The following is a 10,712-nucleotide window of genomic DNA, read 5'->3' on the forward strand; positions in this document are numbered from 1 at the left end:
TAAACATTCCTCTGACCCACTTTGATCGCTGTTTCAATATTTATCTCTGGAATATACCTCCAGCTATGTTAACTGTGTACTGGATTTAATACAGAATGGCATGATCCTGTGTTTTGAGCCAATACTAACAGGTAGTTGCCATTCCATTTTGAGCTGCCTATCCCTAACCCTGTTGATACATTAAGTTGAACTATTGGTAAGAATAAAACTGTCCAAGAATAAGAAAATACGTTTAAATGTGGTACAGCTCAAATAGTAGTATATTAATCTGGGGGCTGGAAGAGAAAATTTAAAAAATATAATAATTATGGCATGGGTTTATATAAATTTTGGACTGCCTCCCGGTAGTGTTTTGCCAGTCCCTAACAGTGACGAGTTTTCAGTTAACCTTTACTACAGAAATTCTAGCATCACAGATATTTTTCAATATGATTGGAAGCTATGCACAAACTAGTCCCACTGGAAACAAAACATTAATTAATGTTCTTTTAAAAAATAATTTGACTGTCTTAAAGAAGGAAATTTGATTATATATGTATATATATTGGTTTCCATATGTTACTAATTGTTACTAATGTTTTATCACAGTATAGTGATACGAAGATACTAAAAACAAAAGAAAAAACAGCAACACCAATAAGCTTCCATATTTAAAGAAAACTAACCACAATTTTTAAATGCAGCTACAACATCCCAGCCAGGTGCAGATTCTTTCCCTGTCCTTGAATACCCCCGAAACCAAAAATACATACTATCTTCTTTTTTTTTAAAAGTTCAGCTTTTTATTGAACACATTATAAAAGAGGTTTAGTCAAAAAAGACCAAAGCCCATGTCATCATCAGACTCCTCGGATTCTTCTTTCTTTGCCTCCACTTTCGTCTCCTCTGCTGGAGCAGCCCCGGTGCAGGGGGCAGGACCTCCTGCTGGAGCAGGCCCGCCAGCCTCTACATTGCAGATGACGCTCCCAATGTTGACGTTGGCCAGGGCCTTTGCAAACAAGCCAAGCCAAAAAGGTTCAGCATTTACACTGGCTGCTTTAATGAGGGCATTGATCTTATCCTCCGTAACGGTCACCTCATCGTCGTGCAGAATGAGGGCCGAGTAGATGCAGGCGAGCTCGGAGACGGAGGCCATGGTGCGGGTGAGCTTGGGGCTAGCGCTGCCTGACGTGGTGCTAGTCGCCGGGTGAAGTGAGGGCCTCACCCCAGTGTGGCCTTAGCTTCCTCGGAAGGGCCGAGCACCTTGGCGCCAGCTGAGGAAAGCATGCTATCTTCTTTCTCTCTTTTTTTCGAGACAGAGACGTGCCCTGTCACCCACGCTGGAGTGCAGTGGGTCCACTCAGCTCACTGCACCCTCCGCTTCCCGGGTTCAAGCAATTCTCCTGCCTCAGCCTCCCAAGTAGCTTGGATTACAGGCACGCGCCACCATACCCAGCTAATTTTTTGTATTTTTAGTAGAGATGGGCTCAGGCTGTTCTCAAACTCCTGACCTTGTGATCTACCCACTTCCGCCTCCCAAAGTGCTGGGATAACAGGCATGAGCCAGCGTGCCCAGCCCATACTATCTTATTTCTATTACAGAATAAATTCAGATTGATTTACTATTTGCATGAATAAATAATAAAAACATTTTATCCTTTAGACTCTATCAATTTGTCATTGGTATGTCCCTTAGTCTCATACTTAGCTAATTTGCTTCCTGCTTCATGTGATCATCCTTCTATTATTTGTAAACATCTAGTAATCCTGCACCAAGATGTAGCCTATTTTCCGTAATAAGCATTGCCACTTATTTCTTCCTTTCTTCTTTAATGATATTCTAAGGACTATAATCCTCTACAAATGCACATACTGGCAAACATTATAAATTTGGTTTTTGATAGAAAATGCAGTAATCAAGATGTGGTATGGCCAGGTTGGAATGGGCCTAGAGCTGACTTTATGCCAAAACAGCCATTAAAATACCTTCAGCATCATGAATGCAGTTACTCTAAATCTCCTCATAGTTTCCACAAAGGTAAAATTTGCATACTCTGAACAATGCTCATATCTTAAATTTTTTAATTCAATGAATTCTCATAAATGTGTATACCCAGATTACCACCACCCTGTTCAAGATTTGACATTTTTCTCACCTCAGAATACAATTTAATCCCTACTAGTGGGTCCTGATTCCACACAGGTTAGAAAATATTCGGATTTCAGTTTCGACTTACTGGTGCAGTCTGTTCTAAAAATTCAAAAAATCTAAAAACTGGAGTGTGTACTCTTTGTGCCTGCTTTCTTTTGGTCAACATAATTTTTGTGACTAATACATGTTATTGTGTACATTTTTTGTTAATTTTTTTTAAGTTCTGGGATACATATACAGAATGCGTAGGTTTGTTACATAGATATACATGTGCCATGGTGGTTAGCTGCACCTATCAACCTGTCATCTAGGCTTTAAGCCCCACATTCCATCAAGCTACCATTGGATTTCTTGATCGAATTAGAAAAAAACTATTTTAAATTTCATATGGAACCAAAAAAGAGTGCATATAGCCCAAGCAGTCCTAAGCAAAAAGAACAAAGCTGGAGGCATCACACTATCTGGCTTTAAACTATACTACAAGGCTACAGTAACCAAAACAGCATGGTACTGACACCAAAACAGATATATAGACGAATAGAACAGATCAGAGTCCTCAGAAATAACACCACACATCTACAGCCATCTGATCTTTGACAAACCTGTTTGTTAAATTTTTATTTCTGTAGTAGTTTTCCATGGCTAAGATATAAGACAGTTTGTTTCTCCATTCAGCTGTTTGTGGATATTTAGGTTATTTCCTGGTTTTGCTGATTAATAAATCTGCTTTGAACATGTTTGTATAAGTTTTTTAATTTTTGTTTTTTTACTTTTTATGTAAAAAAGAATATTTAAAAAATTTTTTTACTCAGAGTGGATGGCTAGGAGTAAAAAGCCTGTCTCACAGGTTAATATATAGTTAACTTTAGAGGAAATTGCCAGATAGTTCAAAATTTGTCATATCATTTTATACTCCCATCAGCAATGTGTGGGTGTTTTAGTTGCTTTACATTCACCAGTACATGTTATTGTCAGTCTTTTATATGTTAACAGTTCCACTGTCTAAGAATTAATAATACATTTTTACTGTAATGTGTAATTTTTACTGTAATTCCCTTGATCACAAATAAGGTTGAATCTATATTTTTTGCCTGGGTGTACAATATTGTTTGCCTTTTTACTATATTTGTTAATGCTCCATACATATATTTGACATGAATAATTTATTCTTAATAGAATTGTGTATTCGTTTGTTATGAATATTTTTCCATTCTATAACTGTCCTACTCATTTTATTTGTATCTTTTGATAAAGTCAGAATCTATCATTCTGTACTATTACATGATACATTTAATTTGTATATAAAGTCAGATGGATAAAGTTTTATCTCTTCATTCTTTTTCAGGTATATATGTATATATATGTACATTTATACATATATAAATGTAGAATTGTTCCAGCACCATATGTTATAAAGATGTTCTATTGAATTAACTTCGGTCATCATTCAAAATAAATTTACTGCATAAGGATAAGTATTTTTCTCAATTTTTCTATCTGTTCCATTTATCTGTTTGTCTACATTCAAAGCAATACTACATTTTCTTGATCAATATAGCTTTATATCTAAATATATAGTTGTGGCTTCTGCTGCTGTTTGTCTCTGCAGTTATTGGCTTTCATCTTATGCATCTTCAGCCTGAAAAACATCTTTTTTTTATTGCATTTTAGGTTTTGGGGTACATGTGAAGAACATGCAAGATTGTTGCATAGGTACACACGGCAGTGTGATTTGCTGCCTTCCTCCCCTTCACCTATATCTGGCATTTCTCCCCATGCTATCTCTCCCCACCTCCCCATCCCCCTGTCCCTCCCCCATTTCCCCCCAACAGACCCCAGTGTGTAGTGTTCCCCTCCCTGTGTCCATGTGTTCTCATTGTTCAACACTCGCCTATGAGTGAGAACATACGGTGTTTGATTTTCTGCTATTGTGTCAGTTTGCTGAGAAGGATGGTTTCCAGGTTCATCCATGTCCCTACAAAGGACAAGAACTCATCATTTTTGATGGCTGCATAATATTCCATGGTGTATATGTACCACATTTTCCCTGTCCAGTCTATCATCAATAGGCATTTGGGTTGGTTCCAGGTTTTTGCTATTGTAAACAGTGCTGCAATGAACATTCATGTGCGTGTGTCCTTATAGTGAATGATTTATAATCCTTTGGATATATACCCAGTAATGGGATTGCTGGGTCAAATGGAATTTCTATTTCTAGGTCCTTTTGACATTTCCTGTGGTAGAAGTCAGCTCTACATAAGTTCTCTAAACTATTGACTGAAAATATTTTCACTTTGCCTACATGTTTGAAGGATATTTTCTTCCATATACAGAATTCTAGGTTAACAGTTTTTTTTTTTTTTTTTTTTTATTTAAAGCTCTCATTTGATAATCTTTAACCTTCAGGTGAGAAGTCAGCCATATCTTGTCAATGTTACATGGTCTATAATATGCCTTTATTTTTCCCTTTAGCTGTTTTCAATAAATGTTCTTTCTCTTTGGTTTCAGCAGATTAAGAAAGACATCACAAGGTGTACTTACTTTCTCTCTGTTAGATTGAATTTCTTCAAGTATTTTTTCTGCCCCATTCTCTATCTCCTCTTCTTTTGAGAATAAATGTGTGCATATTTTAGGGTATTTAATATTTCTCCATATGCACTGAAGGCTTTATTGCTTTTTCACTCCTTTCTTCATATATCAGCTTGTCTTCAGGCTTACTCATATTTTCTCATGCTGACAGGCCCTTATTAAGCCTTCCAAGTGAGACTTTTGTTTTTATATCTTATTTTTTCTAGTATTTTGATCTAGTTCAACTTTAAGCTTCCATCTGCAGAATATTTCAGTAAGTTCATTAATAGTTTTCCCTTTTTATACTACATCCTTTAATATAGTTATCTGATTTACTTTAAAAAACTTTTCAGATAATTAGAACATCTGTAACATTTCCTTTTCTTTCTTGACCATGGGTCATATATTTTTGCTTCATGAAATGACTTATAGGTTTTTGTTTTATTTTTCTTATTACTGTATGCTAGACATCGTGAGATAAGGAAATGTAGAGACTGAAGTAAATAATATTTTTCCCCACTGAAGGCAAATATTTGCAGTAATGCTGCAAGTCTGGAGGCCTAAGTCAATCCAGTCCATAGTTAAGATGAATCTCTGCTTTGTAGTATATTTAGTTTGGATTCATTTCACTATTAAATGCAAATATTCTAAGTACAGAATCAGGACTTTTCTTTCATTAGATATTAAAATGTAAGCATGAACAAATTCCAGAGATTTTTTAAAAATTAACTCCCCAACTCTCAACTATCCCAAAGGAAGGAGGATTTTGCTCTGCTTTTCAACCCAACTGCTAGCTTTTTGGATTTCTACAAGTTCTTTCTGCTTTTTAATTCTACCCATGACTTTCTGCGCCTAAAGAGATTACCTTCTGCCTTGCTGCTTTACGTAAGCTTCAAAGGTTGTTGCAGTTTAGTGCATAGGCCCAAGGTTTCTCAGAAGTATTTTTCTGAGCTGCTCTGTCTTGAAACATTCTTAAGAAGGCTCTGATTCTCACTGAAAAAAAAAAAAAAAAAAAACCTTATTGCTTCAGAACAGACTCTTTCAGCTTCCTTAGTATGTATCTAGTCTTCATCATATTATATCATTCATGTGAAAAAGCATGTGAACAAAAATAATCAGGTAAACTTAAACTCCCTTTTTTTCTCCAAGATGAGACTTGTTGCTTACAGTAGTTAGTTTAGTTTTCTTTGCAACCTCAGTTCTCTGATCCTTTTAAGTCTCAGACTTTGCAGATTTTTGCAGATTATCAGGCAAGTTTTTGTGGTTAGAGTGAGAAGCATAAGTTCCTGTGACTTCCTTTATATTAATTAGTGGTCAAAGTTTAGCCCCCCACATTTTTACTTCCTGTCTGGTTTATTTTATTTCCACTTGTTTTATATAACGAACTTTTATTTCCACTTGTTTTATATAACGAACTTTTTTTATTTCCTGATATTTCCTATCTTGAACAATGTATTTGGTTTCAAGCATCTATTTGAATCTCAGCAATCCTTAGAGAATTTAGTTTCTATTTACCTTTGCATCTTTGTATTATTGCCACCCTAGTACTGGCCCCCTGAGTACTTGTCCTGTTAGCTCCCAGTTCTCTTTGCTGGGAGAAGTTTTAATGGTTTCTGAGATCCATTAGCTTTCATTGGACACATCATACTTTTTATTTATGTATGCTTATTATTGGAAGTTATCCTGAAGGTGAGTTCTAATACTGTTCTAAAAAAAATTAGTATGGGTATATTAAATGCTCTTGAACGTTACTGTTTTTGGCTGTTAGCTCATATATATTATATTTGCTTATCAATCTAATCAAAACTCTGTTGCTGTCCCTTCTGTGTGAGTGATTTTAGTTAAACTGAGCATTTCCCATTTCAAAATAACACCTCAAAATGCTATGTGTACTTTTATTATTGTACTAGTAAATACTCAATTTTTAAGTGAGATATAAAACAAGATTATTGCTTTTAAAGAACTAAAATGCAATGACTATGTTACATCGAAAATTTAAATATGCAGAAAAATTACTAGCAAAATCATGTTTACAATATGTTAAGGATGAAAGTTATATATGCCATGTTTTCCTAGTATAGTTAAACCTAAATATATGATGAAATTTATGGAAAAGATAAAATTTTGGATTCATATTTTAAATATACATCCAGCACTTTTATGATATATTGAGAATTACAAAGCTTCAAGCACACACAAAATACTCAACTTTAAAGTGTGTTTTATAATCCAGTATGCTATACTCTGTCAAAATTAAAAGACAAATTTAGATTTACCTTAATCTAAATTCTCTAAGGATTGCTGATTTACCTTCATCTAATTCTTCTTCCTTAGATAATTCTCCATCTAATCCCTGGATATTCATGGCTGCAATAATGAATTTTCTTAATCTGTAAATGATGAATTACAATGGTAGAAATAGGACAAATTGTTTTTTTTTTTTTCTGTTCACATGTACAATTGAAGAAGCCATGTATAACATTTACCCAGAGGCGAGATTTTATAATTATTTTTATCTTTAACTGACACAATAATTGTACATATTTACAGAGTATAATATGATGGTGCCATACATTCATACATTGTGTAATGATTAAAGATAATTAGTATATCTATCACCTCAAAAATGTATCATTTCATTATAGTGGAAACATTCAAAATTCTCTCTTTTTGCTATTTTGATAAATACAATGTCTATGTGTTGACTATGGTAATCCCACTCTTTCAACAGTACATGAAAATGTATTTTTTCTTTTTAATTCTAACAATATGCTGGTTGACCAACTTCTCTCCTTTTCCCATTTCCTGTTTTCAGTCTCTGGTAACCATTGTTTTATTTACGGTTACCATGAAATCAACTTTTTTAGATTCCGCCAATAAGTAAGAACATGATATTTGTCTTTCTGTGTCCAGCTTATTTCACTGAATATCCCCCAGGTTCATCCATGCTGTTGCAAAAGACAGAATTTCATGTTCATGGCTAAATATTATTCCATTGTGCATATATACCACATTTTCTTAATCAATTCATTTGTTGCTGGACAATTGGGTTGACTCTATATTTTGGTTATTGTGAATAGTGCAACAATAAATGCAGGAGTTCATTTCAACATATTGAATTTATTCTTTCAATATATTGAATTTATTTCCTTTGGATATATATGCAGTAGTGGCATTGTAGTATCAGAAAGTAGTTCTATTTTTAATTTTTTGAGGAACCTCAATACTGGTTTTCATAACAGATGTCCTAATTTACATTCCTACCAATAGTGTGTAAATGTTCCCTTTTTTCCACATCCTCACTGACACTTGTTACATTTGTCTTTTTGATCATAGCCATTTTAACTGCAGTGAAGTGATATCTCATTGTGGTTTTAATTTGCATTTTTCTGATGATTGGTAATGCTGAGTATTTTTTCACATACCTTTTGCCCATTTGCATGCCTTTTTTGATAAAAATCTATGACAGTTTTTTGATCATATTTTAATTGGATAATCATTTTGTTGCTATTGAGTTGCTTATTTCTTATGTATTATGTATACTAATTCGTTGCTAAATGTATAGTTTGCAAATATGTTTTCTCATTCTGTAGGTCATCTTTTCACTTTCATGATTGCTTTTTTTTTCCTGTGAAGAACTTTTGAAATTTGATCTAATCCTATCTTTTCATTTTTGCATTGTTGCCTTGCTTTTGCATTCTTACTCAAAAATCCTTGCCCAGTCCAAATTTATAAAACATTTACTTCTAGTAGTTTTATACTTTCAGTTCTTACATTTAAAACTTTAATTCATTATAAGTTGATGTTGACGGTGAAAGGTAGGTGTCCAAGTACATTCATTTGAAAGTGGATATCCAATTTGTCTAGAACTGATTATTGAAGAAACTGTTCTTTTTTCAATTTGTTTTCTTGGCAACTTTATTGAAAATAAGTTGGCTGCAGAGGCCTGGATTATTTCTAGGTCTTCTCTTCTGTTTCATTGGTGTATGTGTTGTTTTGATGTCAATGCCACACTGTTTTGATTACTGTAGCTTTGTGGTATGTTTTGAAGTCAGGTAGTATGATGTCTCCTGCTTTGTTTACTTGCTCAAGATTGCTTAGGCTATGTGAGGTCTTTTGTGGTTCCAAAGGTTAGGATTCTTTTTCTATTTCTATGAAGAATGTCATCAATATATTGATAAGATTGTATCACATTTTTAGATTGCTTTGAGTGATACAGATATTATAACAATGTTAATTATTTAAATCCATGAATACAAAGTGTCTTTCCATTTATTTGTGTCTCCTCAATTTCCTTCATTGATATTTTATAATTTTCAATTTGGAGAATTTTCATTTTCTTTGATAAATTCACTTCTAGGTATATTTTTGTGGCTATTGAAAATAGGATTGTTTATTTGATTTATTTTTCAAATAGTTTATATTAGCATATAAAATGCTACTGGTATTTTATACATTTGCTTTGTGTTCTGAAACTTTATTGATTTTCTTATCAGTTATGAGAGTTTTTGGTAGAATCTTTAAGGTTTTGTATACATAAGATCATATTGTCTGTAAGCAGGAATTATCTGATATTTTCTTTTTAATTGTAATGCCTATAATTAACTTATCTTGCCTAATTCCTCTGGCTAGGACTTCCAGTTCTATGATGAATACAAGTATGAAATTGGACATCCTTATTTTTTTCTAAATCTCAGAGTAAAAGCATTAGATAGTTCTCTATTTAGTATAATGTTAGCTGTGGGTCTGTCCTGTATGGTCTTCATTGTGTTGGGGCACTTACCTTCTATACTTAATATGTTGAGGACTTTTATCATGAATGAATATTGAATTTTATTAAATACTTTTTTGTGTCTATTGAAATTATCATATTGTCTTTGTCTTTCTGTTAATGTAACATATGACATTTACTGAATTACATATGTTAAATTATCTTTGCATCTCTGAAGTGCATTCCACTTGACCATAGTGAATGATCTTTTTCATGTGCTATTAAATTCAGTTTGCCAGCATTTTGTTGAAGAGATTTGCATATATGTCCACTAGGGATGCTGGACTATTGCTTTCATTTTTCATTACTTCTCTGGTTTAGGTATTAGAATAATGTTGGCCTCATAGAGTGCGTTTATAAGTATTCCTGCCTCAATTTTCTGAAATGGTTTGAGAATATTTGGCATTAGTTTTTCCTTAAGTGTTTAATAGTTTAGCAGTGAAATTATCAGGTCCTGGGTTTTTCTTGAAAGGGTAACATTTTATTACTGATTCAATTTCCTCACTCATTATTGGGCTGTTTCTATTTTCTGTTTCTTCATAGACCTTATGTGGTAGATTGTATGTGTCCAGGAACTTATTTGTTTATTTTAGGTTCTCTAATTTGTTAGTGTATAATTCCTCACAGTAGCCTCCCATAATCCTTTGTGTTTCTTTGGTATCAGTTGTCATGTCTCCATTTTCATTTCTGATTTTGAGTCATCACTTTTTTTCTATGTTAGTTTATCTAAAGTTTGGTTGACTTTGTTTATATTTTTGTTAAAAAAAAACTGAGTCTTTAAAAAAATATTTTTCAGGCTCTATTTTATTTGTTTCTGCTCTGACTTTGTGATTTATTTTATTTTACTAATTTTGGGTTTGGTTTGGTGTTTTAATTTCTTTCTTTCTTTCTTTTTTTTTTTTTTTTTTTTTTTTTTTTTTTTTTTTTTTTTTTTTTTTTTTTTTTTTTTTTTTGAGACAAGTCTAGCTCTGTCACCCAGGCTGGAGTGCAGTGGTGTGATCTCGGTTCACTGCAACCTACATCCCCTGTGTTCAAGTGATTCTCCTGACTCAGCCTCCCAAGTAGCTGCGATTACAGACATGCATTACCACACTCAGCTAATTTTTGTATTTTTAGTAGAGACAGGGTTTCACCATCTTGGCCAGGCTGGTCTCAAACTCCCAACCTCAGATGATCCACCCGTCTTGGCATCCCAAAGTGCTGGGATTACAATGTTAAATTGTGTGAGATATTTCTACTTTT

At 33.6% G+C, this 10,712-nt stretch overlaps 1 protein-coding gene across 1 annotated transcript; it reads right to left on the reverse strand.

Moving 5' to 3' along the window:
- Positions 1–769: 769 nt before the first annotated feature.
- On the reverse strand, positions 770–1,241 carry LOC108308855 (60S acidic ribosomal protein P1-like). Its single transcript, XM_037740761.1, has one exon. It carries the CDS (start codon positions 1,133–1,135, stop codon positions 812–814), a length of 324 nt encoding a protein of 107 aa, XP_037596689.1. The 5' UTR covers positions 1,136–1,241; the 3' UTR covers positions 770–811.
- Between the last annotated feature and the right edge of the window lie 9,471 nt (positions 1,242–10,712).

This window comes from Cebus imitator, unplaced genomic scaffold (assembly GCF_001604975.1).
Source record: "Cebus imitator isolate Cc_AM_T3 unplaced genomic scaffold, Cebus_imitator-1.0 Scaffold88, whole genome shotgun sequence".
Taxonomy (NCBI): domain Eukaryota; kingdom Metazoa; phylum Chordata; class Mammalia; order Primates; family Cebidae; genus Cebus; species Cebus imitator.

What these genes read in the sequence shown, in the direction of transcription:
- LOC108308855 (XM_037740761.1), bottom strand. Translation starts at nt 1,135, where the DNA reads ATGGCCTCCGTCTCCGAGCTCGCCTGCATCTACTCGGCCCTCATTCTG.